Genomic DNA, 17,208 nt, shown 5'->3' with positions numbered 1-17,208 from the left:
GATACTATAATCCTGATTTCTATTACTAGTTATTATACTACTATTGTACACTGCCTTCCTCCCACCCCAAGATTTTTATTCATTTATCTGAGAGCGAGCTAGTGAGTATGAGGGTAGGGAGGTGCAGAGGGAGAGACTCTTTAGGCAGACCCTCCACTGAGTGCAGAGCCCATCTATGGGGCTCAATTCCATGACACTGAGATCATGACCCAAGTCAAAAAAACCAAGAGTCAAACGTTCAACCGACTGAATAGCCCAGAAGTACCCCCCCTTTTAAAATTTTTACTTATTTGCGTTGGGACACCTGGGTGGCTCAGTTGGTTAAAATTTTTACTTATTTGAGAGAGCAAGAACACACTGCCTTTGTAAAAGGTCTCATGATACTCCTTTAGTTATTTCACTAAATATTAAATAACCAGAGTAATTAAGAACAGATCATTTTATAAACCAAATTCATGAGCATATTTTCCTTTCTTCATTGACCTGGGATTAAGGCTGATCTCATGTCACTATGTTTTCACAGCTGTCAGGAAGAGAAGGTTAAATGTTGAGTGCTTTCTGTTTAAAAAAGGCAGCTAAATGAAACATTTGAACTTAGAGTTCCATCTAAATGACCCAACACCAATTAACTACTTCATAGGATAAATCCTCAGTTCTTTAGAATAGTGACTGCCAAGGTTGACTTGTAGTAAAATGAGCTAATTTATTTATTTATTTATTTTTAAAGATTTTTTTAAAAATATATTTATTTGACAGAGATCACAAGTTGGCAGAGAGGCAGGCAGAGAGAGAGAGGAAGGGAAGCAGGCTCCTTGCTGAGCAGAAAGCCTTATGCGGGGCTCAATCCCAGGACCCTGGGATCATGACCTGAGCCAAAGGCAGAGGCTTTAACCCACTGAGCCACCCAGGTGCCCCTATTTACTTATTTTTAAAGATTTTATTTATTTATTTGACAGAGTTCACAAGTAGGTGGAGAGGCAGGCAGAGAGAGAATGAAAGGGAAGCAGGCTCTCCCGCTGAGCAGAGAGCCCAATGAGCTTGATCCCAGCACCCTGGGATCATGACCTGAGCCGAAGGCAGAGGCTTTTACCCACTGAGCCACCTAGGTGCCCCAAAATGAGCTGTTTAAAAAAGAAAAGAAAAGAAACTTCAATTAGCTGGGTTTATTTTAAATGTTTTTGCTTTGGATTTTGGTAAAGATCGCTTTCACAGTGGCAGCAATGCAGGTTCTCACTTCCTTGTCTGAACAGTTATCAGTCTGCCAGTTACGGAATCTGGCCCTATCACTCAATCATGTATCATTGTTTAAACCTGAACAACACCTTCTCAGCTTCAAATGCTCAAATATTTTAAGACTTTACATCAGTGAACAAAGTCGGTAAGGTTTCTGCTCTCACAGAACTTACATTCTCATTGTGAAAAGACAGAAAAGAAAAGTGAGTCAGCCACTCAAAGAATGACTAAAAGGTCACACCCATAGGGATTTTCACCAAGTACTTTAAGCTTTAAGCCACCCAACAAAATCTATACAACAGTAATTACTGTAAGATCACTACAATGTTGAAAGACTTTTCTCTTGCCCATCATTTCAGACACCCCTTTCTCTTCTCCATATTAGTTGCATAAATGATAAACCCTCTCTCAATCTGGTCCACTAGATAGGCTGGTTTAAAGAGCATACCTTGACAAGGGGCCAAGGAGGAGCTAAATCAGGGAGAGAGAAAATGTGAGAGCCCAAGCAAAACTGTACTGCCAACAGGAGGCTGCATAAAGGACAAACTGTTCCCCTGGCTTGAAGAGGACATGCAAACAATCAAGGCACCCATAAGGGCCAAAGCTTTGCTCCTTGTAGCCAGTATCTACCTGGAGGTGAGTTGGAGACTAGGTTCCTCATTACGAGGTACTTTAGGATACTGTTCCAAATTTCCGCATTTTTAAAAATTTTATTTATTTATTTGACAGAGAAAGAGAGAGAGATATCACAAGTAGGCAGAGAGGCAGGCAGAGAGAGGGGGAAGCAGGCTCCCCGCCTAGCAGAGCCTGATATGGGGCTCCATCCCAGGATCTTGAGATCATGACCTGAACCGAAAGCAGAAGCTTAACCCACTGAGCCACCCAGGTGCCCCACCAAATTGCCTTCTTGAGTGAATTAATTGCCTGGCTCAGGTCTCCACTGAGAAGGAATTGCTAATTTGTTCTAAACTACGTACTTTTTTGTTGCACCACTTAGCACACAGTGTGAAATTACATTTTTGAATTTGAGCGACACCTGTCTCTCGCTCAAACTTAGCATCTGATCCAGCACCTGGCTTTGAGAAACAGGTGACGAACTACTTACTTAATAAATGAGTGCAGAGTGAGGTGAAGAGGAAGAACCGGGACCTCCCTACAGTCAAACAAACAGGAGGTGAACTACACCTTGACTCTTTTCCACGTGAAGGCCACACGACCCAGGGGTCACCGGCAACCGAGGCAATAACACGGGGTTGGGGTGGGGGGTAGGGAGAAAGGATGCCACGCACCAAGGTCAGTGGATGCAGGAACGAAAGCTGGGCCCGAAAGCCGGAGCCCCGGGAGCCTTCCTGCCGTGTACTTCCCATCCCCGGGCCCACGACCAGCTGCACGCCCCAGGCCTGCCAACCCTGCTCAGGCCCCAACGAGGCCCGGACAGGTGAGTCCCGCCGTGCCCCAGGGTAGCCCATCAAGGACACCCGCGCCCCTCCGCGCCGCAGCCAATCGGCGCGAGGCAGTCTCGGGGGCGCAGCCAATCGGCGCCAGGCCGGCCGGCACTGCGGCCCCGTGTGTTCTCCCCTCGCCACCCTTCCCCCACCCCACGGCGCCCAACTCGCATCTCGTGACCCCCCCCAACCCGTGAATGGGAGTCCGGGTGCCGTAGAGGGCCACACTTTCTAACCCCCGGGGAACGCGTGAGCACGCTCTCCTATGGTCCTGGGGGGCGAGGGAGGGGAGGGCTGTAGGACCCCGACCGTCATTTCGAGGCCCCGACGCTCAATTATCAGCCCCCAGTGAAGCCGAGGGGGCGTCAGAGAAAGCGTGTGTGTGATACTCGCGCTTGTGCTTGGGGGGCAGGGGTGGAAGTCCTGGGGCGTCCGCAGCCCGGGTGGGCAGGCCTATTGTCCACGGTTCCTTCTCCGTCTCCCCTGCTTACCTGGCTCTGGCAGACGCCGCAGCAGCGAGGCCTGGGTGGAAAGCGGCGGCGACCCCGGCGAGGACGCGGCCAGAGTGCAGCAGGGCCATGGTGGGCGGCAAGAAGGCAGTGGGTAGCTGCAGGACGGAGCGCAGGGCCAGCGGACGCAGACACCGAGGCGCGGGCTCCTGCTGAAGGTAAGGACAGCGACTTCCCCGGGGTGGCTAGAGCGGCCGTCCGTCGTCCGGAGCGTCGTCACAGCGCACCCTGGCGCCCGGAGCGCAGACAGCGAGGCCTCCTGCACCGCGCGGTGTGTGGGCTCGCCGTGGAGGCTGCACTCCCGCGCCACGTGGTCCCCGAGTATGGTGACGGTGCGGTTTGTCGCGGTTCGCAGCGCCTGAAAAGCTTTTGTTTGATCACGACGGACCAGACAGTACAGCCGCTATCACGCCAGTTTAAAAGCTGGGAAAATGTAGGCTGATGTAGGCAAAGTAATTTGCCTCCTGCCGTACAGCCCCGTAGGCAAGGTTGCCAGTCCTCAATTTTTAGGGGGATATTTCGTGAAGTGCAAATCGCCTCACCTTCTTCCCGAGTTTCTTTATCCATGTTTGTAGAGGGTAACGGGGCCGTCTCGTGGGGGGTATTTGTGAGGATTAAGTGAGATTAGCCGATTATGTCTAAAAACGGCCTGGTTTAGCAGCACAAGATAACCCGTGGTTATTAATGACAAACTTGTGTTTTTCAAATCCTTGCAGTTGTGTGTGGAAGGGAATTAATCATTTCTGAAGGGAAAAATGAGTGCATTGGAGATATCAGAAGTTGAATGGTTCAATCAAGTCGGCTCGAAAGAACGGCTGTTTCTCTGACACTTCTAAAAATCCCAAGTAGAACTGTGTCCCTTTACAATTTATCTCCTTGCCTGAGTGAATAATCCAAACACCTATCCAAGGTCGTATTCTAGGTCTTTCCCAGTCTGGCCCCTGCTGACTGTCCCAGACTCATCTGCTCTCTCTCTGGCCTTAACCTATGCTCCTAGAGGCCAGGACTTTTGATTCCAGCACTGGATTAGCTTCTTACAGCTGCTGTAACAAAGTACCACAACTGGATGATTTGAAACAACAGAAAGTTATTCTTTTACACTTCCGGAGGCTAGAAGCCCCACACCGAGGTGTTAGCAAGGGTCATTCCTTCTGGAGTCTCTGGAATGGGAATCTGTTCCTTGCCTCTCTTTCAGCTTCTGGCAGTTACGAGCAGTCCTTGCCATCAAGCAGCTCCTTGGCTTGTAGTTACATCACTCAATCTCTGCCTCTGTCTTTACATCGTATTTTCTTCCTGTGTGTACGGCTGGGTCTTTTCTTGTAGGATATGACTCCTATTGGATCAGGACCCACCTTATTGCTTTCATCTTAAGTTGATGAAATTGTATCTGCAAAGACTCAGCTTGCAAATTAATCACATTCTCAGGTACCTGGGATTGGAACTTAAACCTATATTTTGGGGGGATTCATTTCAACCATAACAATCACTGTTTTTAAGACCCAGCGATTATAATTGCAAGTATAGGCCTTAGAGTCCTCACACATGCGTAGGATACGGGCATTGTTTACAAAAGAAAAGCACAGGAGAAACCGAGTTGCTCATCAGTAGTTAAATAGATGTGCTGTTATAGTTACATGATGGTGTACTATAGAACTATTGATGTGAATGAGCTCACTTTTTGAAAAAGGCTTATTTATTTGACAGAGAGAGAGAGAGAGAGAGAGAGAGCGCACAAGCAGGGGAAACAGCAGAGGGACTAGCAGAGGGAGAGGGAGAAACAGGCTCCATGTTGAGCAGGGACCCTGTTGTGGGGCTCATCCCAGGACCTTGGAATCATGACCTGAGCCAAAGGCAGATGCTTAACCAACTGAGCCACCCAGGAGGCCCTGAGTGATCTCAATTTATGGGTATCAACATAGATAAACCTCGAAAACAAAAAAAGCAAGTTGCAGAACCATTTAGATAAAATTCTAACATATGCAAAAATCATTTTATACAGTCATTTGTAAACATATGTAAAAGTTTGACAAAAAACACACGAAGGATATATTCAGTACAGGATCAGGAGGGTTTAAGAGGGTGCTTGCCTTTTGGAGGGAATGGTACAACTTTGCCATATTTGCTTCATAACATATTACAGATAATATTAACAGTGGTCAGCATTTTGGATGTATGTATTTTTTATACTGGTCTCTGTAATATATACATTGAACTTTCTCATACAACAGCTAGTTTGAGTTACTGGTGGGAAAAATAGGTGGGAAGGGTCAACCCTTACAAGGTAGGGAGACCAACCAGGTAGAGAGAAGGCTCCTATACCCAGGTGCCTCACACTAGCCATCTTTTAAAGGAGCTAAGAGGGAGGAGACAGAACGTGGTAAAGATCAGATGGAGGAGAGGGATCCAGGGGAGGGTCTCCAAGCAGGCCTCAGTTCTAGCTATGGAAATCAGGGAGATACCTTTGTCACCAGGGGTTGACAAAGGAAAAGCTTCCCTGGCAAATCAATAACTCCTCTCAACCAAAAGCCCCATGTTCTCTACTCCAATCCTGTTCAAGTTGTATTTTATAGACCTCCAGAAACGGAAAGGCTTTCCAAGCTCATTTAGAACAGTGCTTCTATGACAGCAGTGTGCATCAGCACCACCCAGGCATCTTGGGAAAATGCAGATTCTGATTCCACCGATCGTGGGAGGCGCCTGCCCTTCTGCTATTCTAATAAGTTCCCAGGTGAGGCCGAAGCTGCTGGCCAGTGGACCAGATTTTGAGTAGCACAGATCTAAACCATACTTTGCCAGCTCTTTACAGGTGTCCCAGGAAGCTGTGTACCCAGTTCCAGGCTTCCCACTACACATACGGAAAATCTGAGGCCAGAGAGGGAAGAATTGCCGGAGGTCCCATAGCCAGCTGGGGTTTGAGACTAGAATCAAAAGCATAGATGAAGGGTAGATTCCCTTTACCAACATCACCCAATTAAAGACACTTGGGAGGATCTTCAGTCTGCTCCTGGTCCCGAGTCAGGCCTCTGGCAGCCTGTCCAGGAATCCTCTCCATCCAGCCTTCTTCTCCAGGTCCAGACTAGAGGGTAGATACTGTGGGTCAGCCTTCAGGCTGCAGGTAGAAAAGAGCTGGTCTCTTCCCGTCCAGAGGACTGAAGACCCTAAAAGAACAGGAGAGTTCCGCACAGACTTATGACTCTTTTGGGGGGCCTTCTGATGATCAACATCTGGGGACTCGAAGGAAGCAGAATTGGGTAGAAGAAGAAGCTATGCCAAGAGCAGTAACAAGGTTCTGAGACTGTAACAGCCCCCAAAAGTTGTCCTGATCTGGGGCAATGAGGCCTGGCTTTTTTTTTTTTTTTTAAAGATTTTATTTATTTATTCATGAGAGACAGAGAGAGAGGCAGAGGGAAAAGCAGGCTCCCCACTGAGCAGGGAGCCTGATGCGGGGTTCGATCCCAGGAACCCGGGATCATGACCTGAGCTGAAGGCAGACACTTAATCATTTGAGCCACCCAGGTGCCCAGTGGGGCCTGGCTTTTATACCTCTGCATTGACTCCCCCTCCCAGACTCCCTCTCACCCCGTCCTGCTGAGTGACCTTCCCTGGGCAAGTGAATGCTGCAGTGGAAAGAGGGGTTAGGTATATGGCTGTATACAAAATCTGGAAGGCCAGAACACTTGAAGTGCCCGTGTGTGTGTGTGTGTGTGTGTTTGTGTAGCTGTATATGCACATGCGTGTCTTTGGTGTTTATGGAGGGCATGCATGTACATTTGGGGCGATTATGTTTGAGTACGACCTTGTGAATATGGAAATGAGTGTCAGTTGTCTCTGCGGATGTCTATGTATGTGCCCATTTGCATGTGGGTATTGGGTATGTGGGAGAGGTGGGGAGTAGTTGTGTGCCAGCTTTCAAACCCATCAGGCAAGAAGCTCTGTGGCCCCCTGAGGAGGCCACAGAGGAGGACAGAGGAGGCCAGCTGGGTCAGGGCAGGGGATGCTGGGCTGCCTTGGCGGCCTTGGGTGGAGAAGGGGTGGTGCTGGTTGAGAGGACCACTCTCATCTGAAGAGGTAACCCTTTCTCTAAACTGACCAAAGTCTTCAGTATCCTCACAACCCCTGCCCTCTCTGTCCAGCCTGCCCCAGGAGGCATGCGGAGCCTCAGAAGAACAGCTTGGGGATGTCTAGGGGAAGGCCCTGCCCTGCCACAGTCAGCCTCCTCCTAGCAAGAGGCAGGAGGGGGTAGTTTCTGGTGACTGTGACCTTCCTTGGGGTGGGAGAGCATCTCCTGAACCCCAGAGTATCCTGGTCTCTAACTCGTGGGCCCTCTAGAAACCTCTCCCACTGGCTCACAGAGTGTCTGCAAACACTTTTCTGCACCTGTGAAATTACTCTGGAGAAATACATCCACCTTTCTCCACCTGATCACTCTAAGGATATTAATAAATGATTTAAAAATTCTTTATTAATGGTATCCCTCTGTGGCGCCCCTGTTGTACAGCCCTGTTGTACAGGTATGCCTTGATTTCCCTTGTTTCTGCTTCACACTCGGACTTTTCACTCGAAGGAAAACCAGCCACCTGGTTTTCCTCCCCTGTTGGCTAGGATCATGACAGCAGGAGCTGCAGTCTGGACTCACCGGGTGCTGGGACCAGCCACCCGCAGCCATGGGGAGCAGAGCGGCTCATGGGGCAAGGAGCACTGTGGGGTGGGCGGGGGCCAGACAGAGCCTTGTAAGTGCTCAGGGGTGTTGGTTTTAGGAGCCCCGAGTGGAGAGTGGTTCTTGCTGGCTGGGGAACCAGGAGGGGTGACATGGAGGAAGTGGCACATGACTAGGACCTTGAATGAAGAAATGTTTCAAGGTCCCCATCCGTCCTTTCCAGCTCTCAGTGTCTGGGAAATGTCTCCTCTATTCACATGCATGACGGTGAAGTGACTTGCCCAGGGCCATCCAGAGCACCTCTGATAAGGCCTAGCCTCTCAGATAACTGACCTGTTGTTCTTTCCAAGGAGTTCCACTCTTTCTGGCTGCCTGTGCTGCACCCACCCTGCCCTGCCCAAGGGAGTGAGTGAGGACCAGGCCGCAGAGCTAGGGCTGAGATACGAGGGCCTAAACAAGTTCCACCCACAGATCCCAAGTGTGTCCTGCTCCTACCTGTCCTAAGACCTGACATGCTCATAGTTGAGTCATTTTTGACTTACGAGCCTATTTCCTTAAGCCAGAAATCCAAGAGACATCCTTGATCTGGCTGGCGCTCTCTCGCCTGCCATACTCCCCAGTTCACCTCCAGAACATGCCTGGCACACTGCTGCTACTAAAGTATTTATTTCCTCACATATTCTTCACAGTGATGCTGTGAAGTTGGCACCTGAAGTCCGTAGCCATGGAGGGGCAGAGCTGGATTCAGCCCCAGCTTTCTCCTTACCACAGGGGATGGAAACCTCCTGCCTCTTGCCATCCACATGACCAGCGCCATCAGCCCTGTCTTGAGCGGCACCAAAAGCCACTCACTGGACTCTTTGACTCTAGTCTTGCTCCTTCTATACATTTTGCATGTAGCAGCCAGTGGGCTCCTTCTAAAACATATGGCCAATCCCACCTCTGCTTCCATACCACCCTTGAGAGGTCTTGCAGGATCTGCCGACCATGAAGAGCGGCGGGTGCTGGCCTCCTGCTGGCCTCCTCCAGTGTCACAGACAAGCCAGTGCTGCCCCCACACCTCTTGGATCCTTGTACTGTCTTGGTGGCCCCTGTACCCCCAAGTACTTTCACTTTCAGTCACCAACCATGATGTGCCTAGCCATGTATTAGCCACCCGAGAGGGGACATTCCAAAAAAGGCCAATTATTAAAGAATATGGTGCATCTGTCTGTGAGCATCTTAAAGGTGGAAACTGATTTTAGTTCTCTAAGTGCAGTAGCAAATGTAAACAGAAGTGCTTCTGTTGCCAGTACGGGGCCATCAGCCTGGGATGTCAAGAAAAGCCATTTGGAGGAGGAAACACTTGACTGGGTTCTAGAAGAATGAGTAGCAGTTTACTAAGAAAAAAACAAAACAAAACAGAAAGGACATTATTACCAGGATGATGGTGTGGCCCTTGTCAAGCCTGGAAGATACCAGGGACAAGGTAGATGGACAAAGTCAAGATCCCTCCAGATATCCCATGAGCTGGAGATGGGTAAGAGATGTCCCACCAGCAGTCTGATGAGGTTTCCACCGTGTGATTATCAGCCCCATTTTGTAGGGAAGTAGAGTGTGAGAGGCTCAGAGGGGCCACAAGACTGTCTCAAAGTCACAGATCGGTGACATCAGAGCCAACCAGGTCTTCCTTGTTCCTCTCTCTGTAAGTGTCGTGGCCCTGAGAAGGTGGCTTAGGGGATTCAAACAAGCCCCAGCAGGGAGGGCAGGGACAGGGTGCCATCAGTGACCTCAAAGCCAAGGCTTGACGCTGCCCTGAGGAGAGATTGCCCGCGCTCAGTGGTTAAGAGGATTTGAGCTCCTCAGCATAGTTCAGAGAAGTGGAACCCAATGTACACATTCCTAGCATTTAGTTCCCCCAAGTAAGCTGTGCTTTAATCTTGCTAAGGCCCTGACAGAGCCACACACACACAAAAGAACAAATTTGAACTCAAACTTGAAACTGTTCTTTTGCCTTAACCTAAGCCATGTGTCTGTCATTACTTCTAGGCCCAGGTGTAGCTCTCTTTGCTTTTGGAGGTTGAAGTCACCTTCTTCAACTGAAATGAGTGTTTTTGTTATTTAAAAAAATTATTAAAAAAAGAAAAATTTCGGGGCGCTTGGGTGGCTCAGTGGGTTAAGCCTCTCTGCCTTCAACTCAGGTCATGAGCTTGGGGTCCTGGGATTGAGCCCCATATCGGGCTCTCTGTTCAGCAGGGAGCCTGCTTCCCCCCGCCCCTGCATACTTGTGATCTCTGTCTGTCAAATAAATAAATAAATAAATAAGGAAAATTTCAGGATCACAGCAGTCCAGGCCATTGATTTAGTGGACACAGGCTGTCCCCCAAACTGGAGACAGCATTTCCCAAGTAGTTAAGAGTGACATCGTTGTGGGCATTGAGCATAAGAGGTGTGATGCAGGCTTTTTGAAAAGGCCCAGATGGGCTTGAGCTGTTCCCATCTCCAGCTGTGCATGTTGGAGGCTATGAGGCTCATGCATATGCACGGGACCAGAAGCCTGCTGCAGAAGGCTGCACTGACCGTGGAGTTGCTGGATCAAAAGAAATGCCATTTGGGGGCATCTGGATGGCTCAGTTGGTTAAGCCTCTGCCTTCAGCTCAGCTCATGGTCTCAGAGTCCTGGAATGGAGTCCCACAGGGCGCTCCCTGCTCAGTGGGGAGTCTGCTTCTTTCCTTCTCCCTCTACCTGCCGCTGTGCCTACTTGTGCTCTCTCTCTTGCCCAAATAAAATCTTTGACAAATAAAATCTTAAAAAAAAAAGAAGAAACTCTCTCTAGATGGAGAAAATGCATGATTTGATAAGGAAGAGGACTCTCTTCAAGTCAGGAGTGAGTTCATGGTTTAGGCAGAATGAGAATCCAAAGCTTCCAGGTTCCAGAGCATCATTCTTTTTTTTTTTTTTTTAAATGATTTTATGTATTTATTTGACAGAGAGAAATCACAAGTAGATGGAGAGGCAGGCAGAGAGAGAGAGAAGCAGGCCCCCCGCTGAGCAGAGAGCCCGATGTGGGACTCAATCCCAGGACCCTGAGATCATGACCTGAGCCGAAGGCAGCGGCTCAACCCACTGAGCCACCCAGGCGCCCCCAGAGCATCATTCTTATTGGATTTAGCTGTTTACAAGGCTGGAAAAAGGGTTCATGGTCACATGCGGCTCCCCCCACATCTGATTCCTAAAGAAATGTTTTCCCAACAGGGGTGTTTGGTGGCAGTAAGAATGTTGGACAGTTCATTTATAAACTTCCAATGTGACTATCTTCTTTTGTGTGCTCGCTGATGGGTGTGTGTTTGACTGCTGTGGCTCTGCGTCAGTAGGGACCTTTTAGTTGCCTATGCTGCGTGGTTTAGGAGTGAAAGGTATGGTTCCTGTCCACAAGAAGATCATTGTCACTCATACCCTGAGCTTGAAACTATAGAAAGAAACATCAGACATGGGTAAATGATAGAGAGGTAAAAGGTTGTTGACCTTTGAAAGACCCTTAGATCACCTGGTCCAGCATTTTCTACGATACAATCCATGGGCTGCTAGTTTGGTGTCATGAGGAAGAAAGGGTCAAATGACATTTTGGAAACTTGGCTTAATTCAAATCAAACAGTCTTCTTTTCTGCAGGGCTCTCTGGCTTTTTACTCTATGCCTTACAGATTTTTAGGGGAGACTTACCAGTTGCAAAGTCTCCCAGATGTCTGCGTCCACAGAACCCCTTCCCTGCCCAGAATAATCTAATGAGTCTAATGCTCATTAAATATTGACATTTTCCAGTATTCTACTTTAGCAGATGAGAGCACAAAGGTCTGGGAGAGGGATGACTTGTCCTTTGTCACAAATCTGGTTAGTGGTGGAGCCAGAATTCAAAGTCATGTTTTCAGACAGAAATCCAAGAACCAAATCTCTTTCTTGTTGTCTACTGTGCCCCTAACTTTGTGTGTTTAGTAGACTAATTAATAAAATAAGGCAAAAGTGACTGACATAATAAGCTAAGTGCATTATTCACATGGCTTGATCCAAACCCTTAAGATGCTATCTAAGCATTGTTATTCTGCATTTTATAAAACATTAAGTTAGAAATCGTGAAAGTCCTGAGGTTTTACCTTACTTGCAAGCTTATGAATTGGCCTGGCACAATTTTATATGCATATACTGACAGAAATCATGTGCCCCCTGGGTCAGTGACACAGGTGTATTACTCATGGCCAAACCAGGAGCCAAGGCAACACTTCCTATGTTCCAAGTTGGTGGGGAAATGTGAGGGCTGCGTGTTACCTGCACATGTTATGGGGCGTCCCATGGAAGAGGAGCCCTGAAATGAGGAAACTAATGACCCGTCCTTCTTCTCCTCTGAAGAGAGAGATTACTCAATTAGCCTGGAGTATGAGCAAATCTCCCAGGGAGAGAGAAGGCTTATCTTTATTACTGGGACATCTCTGGGGAGGTAATATCCAAGTCTCTCAGGAGGGAACATATTTCTAGCTTCCAAGGCTGTTTGCTGTTCAAACACATCTTTGGCTCAAAAGACCTAGAGCACGCAGAAAGTGAGAATTCCAGGGAGACTTGTCTCCCAACAATAATACGGACATCTAAACTTAAAGTATGAACTATTTGACCTTGTATAAGTCAAAGTACTGGGAAAATAAATGAATTAATGAGTTAATGATCAATGTAAAACGTTTTCTACTAGAGATGTGAATGAACCTTTATATACTTTCCTGATGGCACATAATGCTAGGGACAAGAGAGGGGTAAAATTTTACGAGTGCCTTGTGGTCATGGCAGAAAGCCTTCTATCCAAACAGAGTTCAAGATGTTCTCTGACATTCAAAACCAGTTGCAAGAGCTCTGAAACTCAAGTCACGTGACCAACACAGTTTTTGCATGACGATTTTGCACAAGCCACGCTGGCCTTGCAATCAACATAGCTTCCCTGGAAACATGGTCAAAGCCTGAGAGGTCCCATGCTTAGCAGTGAGGAAGCCCTCCTATAGTGACCTTCATGTCAGCTTCCATGGTCTCTCTTTTTAAAACTGAGATATAATTCACATGCCATTCACATACCATAAATAAGCCATGTGAAAGTATACCATTCAGTTATTTTCAGCATATTCACAAGACTGTACAACTGTCACCATCTAGTTCCAGAACATGTTCATCACCCCAGATAGAAACCTCCAACCCTCAGCAGTCATATCTCCATTCCCTCCCCCGCATGCCCTCATACGATGCATGTCTTCTCTGTCTGGCTTCTCTCACTAATGTTTCCAAAGTTCATTCATGGTGGAGTGTACATCTGCTCCTCATTTCTTTTTGGGGCCACATAATATTCTGTTCTATATACCACATTTTGTTTATATCCATCTGTCAGTTGATGGATGTCGGCTTGTTTCCACTTTTTTAGCTATTATGAATATATGCCGTTATGAATATTCATGTGCAAGGTTTTATATGATCAGGTCTCCTTTTTCTGGATGTACACCCAGGAGTGGAATTGCTGGGTCATATGGTTACTCTATATTTAACTTTTTGAGGAACTTCCAGACTCTGTTTCCCAGAGGCTCCACCATTTTATATTCCCACCAGCAGCGTATGAATTTTTGAATTTTTTGAATTTTTTTTGAATTTGAATTTTTGAATTTTTCCACATCCTCACCACTTCTTTTTTTTTCAGAAAATTATGGCCATCTTAGTGTGTATAAAGAGGTATCTTATGGTGGTTTAAATTTTTTTTAAAGATTTTGTTTATTTATTTGACAGAGAGAAAGAGATCACAAGTAGGCAGAGAGGGAGGGGGGAGCAGGCTCCCTACTGAGCAGGGAGCCTGATGCGGGGCTCCATCCCAAGACCCTGAGTTCATGACCTGAGCTGAAGGCAGGAGCTTAACCAACTGAGCCACTCAGGTGTCCCCCTTTGTCATCTTTAAATTTCACAACAAACCTATGGGCAGCTGCTACTATTGACCCATTTTGTAGGTAAGGAAATGTGGTGTGAGAAGCCATACTTCTTAAATTTGTGAACTTGGCACATGGCAGGCCTGCAATTTTGACTGAAGTAGTCTGACTCCAGAGGACACGGCTTAGTAACCAATTGCTAAACTCTGTTGAAGTGCCAGGCATTCTGTGTGTGTGTGTGTGTGTGTGTGTGTGTGTGCGCGTGTGCGCACACATGCGTGCATACATGTGCATATGCATATGTGGGTGAGTAAGTTCTCTTCTATTTCACACAAGCCTATGAGAAATGCATTATCACTGTTGCTGTTGTAAGGGCCTACTTAGCCAGAGCAGCTCCATTTTGGTCCTGCCCCTACCCTTCAGGGAACTTACTTAAAAACAAGTCCCGGGGGCACCTGGGTGGCTCAGTGGGTTAGGCCTCTGCCTTCGGCTCAGGTCATGATCTCAGGGTCCTGGAATCGAGTCCCACATCCGGCTCTCTGCTCTGCAGGGAGCCTGCTTCCTCCTCTCTCTCTCTCTCTGCTTGCCTCTCTGCCTACTTGTGATCTTTCTCTGTCAAATAAATAAAATCTTAAAAAAAACAAAAAAACAAAAAAACAAGTCCCAGAAACCAGTCCCAGGTAACAAAGCCCAAGGGTGGGTCAGGCCAGGTGGAGGCATTCAATTCGTGGGGTCGCATACTGTCTCCTAGCTACCAAGGAGTATGGGCCCTGCCATTTGGGTGCCTCTTGGGTGCCCATTCTGACCAAGGTGATAGGCTATTCAAATATCTACTATAGGGTAAACTGTAATTCAATTGGTCACTTAGGTGTGACCTAGCAGAACTGTGCAGCTTTTTCTGTGTTACAACTCACTGGTCACCTGTGCGTGGCCAGGCCCAACCACGTGACCTTTGCCCTTAAAAGCTAGTCTGTAAGGCAGAGGGTCGTAGCCTTTTTGCAAGAGACGTCCCTGGCCAGTCAGTTTGATTCTTGATGCTGGCGTGAAATAAAGCTTTGCTTGACCTTTGCTTTGTATCAGTCTCGCTCCTTTGACCACGGACCCAACACTGTTAAGTTGAGGAGACTGAAATTCAGAAAAGTTGCAAAAACTTGCGAAAAGTCAGAAGGCTAGTAAATTGTATTGATGGCATTTGAACTAAGAGCTCCATGTCTGCAAAATCAAAGCCCTGTCTGCTATATGCACCTGCTGTTTCTGAACCTCTGTTTCCTCATGTGCAAATAATGTTATTAAAATGGTTTCCTAACCATGACTAAAGGAGTATCACTGGAGACTGTAGTAAGTGAAAGCTCTTAAAAACGATGCGTGTCATCATGACTGCCTATGCTCATTTTTGATCAGGTCACCCAAGAGAAATCCCTGGCCCTGGGTGGTGCCAACTTGCTAACTTTCAGCTTAACTATTGGCTGTTCGTTAGAATCACTTGTCTAATTTCTTTCTTTCTTTTCCTCTCTCCCTTCCTTTCAGTTGCCCCATGTGGGGGTTGAACTCATGACCCTAAGATCAAAGACCTGAGCTGAGATCAAGAGTTGCGCGCTTAACCCACTGAGCCCCCCCAGACTCCCCTAACTTGTCTAATTTCTTTAGAGTCTTGTGCAACACAGGAGGTGATTTGCTTTTGCTGGAAGGACGACTGAGTGATGAATCCACTGTGCAGCGTTAAGTAGCCCCAGACGTGTGTGTCTCGGCAAACCGCAGTCAGCCTGAGGCCCAGGGACACGTTTTTAGTCTTGCTAATCTACTACAAAATGCATCGAATCAGCAGGTCTTCGCTCTCCCCACCTCCAGGACACTCCACTTCTCCCCACAAAACAAAAAAGGGAGAGTTTTTGTCAGCGGATAGGTTAATTGGATTGTGTAAATTCCAGCTGGTAGTTATCAAAAGTTACTGGATTTTCTGCCTGCATGTCTATAGATGCTTCCTTTACATTAAACAAAGGGCACCATTAGGAAGCAGAAAACACTTACATTTATTTTTGCGTAGAGACTCTGTTTCCTCCTGATTTTGGAAAAGACCTTCTGAGCACCACGTTCAGCTCAGAGGATAGTTCACAGCCTCCAGATGACAGGATTTGCATGGAGAGAGAGTTTTTGACTTTAATTTTCTGGAACAGCATTACTGAGACATCATTCACATGCTATATAATTAACTCTTTAAAGTGCACCATTCAGAGTGGCTGGCTGGCTCCGCTGACAGAGTGTGTGACTCTCGATTGTGGGGTTATAAAAAGAAAATTCAAAATGTACAAATTAGTAGTTTTTAATATATTCACAGAGTCATATAACCATAGTTACAATTTTTTAAACATTTTCATCACCCCTCAAAGAAAGTTTGTATTCTTTTAGCAGCTACCCTCCATTTCTTCCCTCCCCCACCCTGACAAGGCAGTCACTAATCTTACTTTCTGTCTCTTCGAATTTGCCTATTCCGGGCCTTCTTGTATAAATGGAATCATACAATAATAATATGTGGTCTTTGGTGACTACATTTTCATCCTGAGTCAGATTAGTTCCATAGTGCCCGAGTTTTCGCGTCAGAGAGACCACCAAGGAGCCAAACACCGATGCAATCACAGGAGGGTTTATTCCACAAGCTTAAGCTTGGGCCCAAGTATACCCGACAAAGTAGAGTAGGGACTTGGACCCTGAGCTTAGTTAAGGCAGGGGTATTTATGGGTTCCTGTTTCTAAAGCAGGGTGGGGGTTTCTGGAACCACAGTGGGGTGGGGGGGTCTCTGAAACCAAATCAGGGTGGGGGTCTCTGGAACTAAAGCAGGGTGGGGCTTCCTGGAACCAAAATGGGGTGGGGGTTACTAAAGCAGGGTGGGGGAAAGTTCAGCCCTTGGGCACAGGGGTCTGAGATGGCTGCCGGAGCTAAGATGGCTGTACTTGTGCTAAAGCTAAACCTTGATTTTCTCAGCCTCCACATTTCCCCCTGAACAATTTTGATTCTTAAATCTTTAAGGTTGTTGAAGGTGGAAGGTCTCATCTTCTGTAACTTCTTCCTGCTGAGTAGGGGCGTAGAGTTGTCCCTACCTACTCGGGTCAACATTGATCAGTTAGGGAATGTGTAGGGGAGTTATGAAAGACAGAGGCAGCTGAGTCCAGGGGTTTAAATCAATCATTAAAGGAGAGAGGGACTGTTTAAAGTGCCAACCTGAGTAGGTCAGAACCCAAGAAATATTTTGTGATCATCTGGAACATCAAGATGGCTGCACTTATGTCAGGGCTAGACTCGAGAGGGTACAACCTTGTTTTTCTTGGCCTCCACAGCTCCTGCTCACAGAGCAACCATTAATGTGAGGAAATGTTTACTGTCTGTTCTTAGTGGCTTAAGACATTCGGTTCACATGACCCTGGGTAATCTCAGTCATCTTTATCCTGGC

At 47.3% G+C, this 17,208-nt stretch overlaps 1 protein-coding gene across 2 annotated transcripts in view; it reads right to left on the bottom strand.

The window, feature by feature from the left end:
• The window catches only part of GOT2 (glutamic-oxaloacetic transaminase 2), a 28,586-nt gene extending 25,176 nt beyond the window's left edge, over positions 1–3,410 (bottom strand). Inside the window, exon 1 of one of the 2 annotated variants that reach the window (XM_082712389.1) lies at positions 3,170–3,410. In XM_082712389.1, coding sequence (XP_082568515.1) covers positions 3,170–3,258 — 89 coding nt within the window. In that variant the 5' untranslated portion in view covers positions 3,259–3,410. The remainder of the gene's footprint in view (positions 1–3,169) is intronic. The other variant, XM_082712390.1, reaches the window with a different exon arrangement.
• Positions 3,411–17,208: the final 13,798 nt, after the last annotated feature.

The sequence above is a fragment of the Mustela nivalis genome, assembly GCF_964662115.1.
Source record: "Mustela nivalis genome assembly, chromosome: 18".
In the NCBI taxonomy this organism is placed as follows: Eukaryota; Metazoa; Chordata; class Mammalia; order Carnivora; family Mustelidae; genus Mustela; species Mustela nivalis.
The sequence above is the reverse complement of the archived record's forward strand: the minus strand, read 5'-3'. Positions and strand labels throughout refer to the sequence as shown.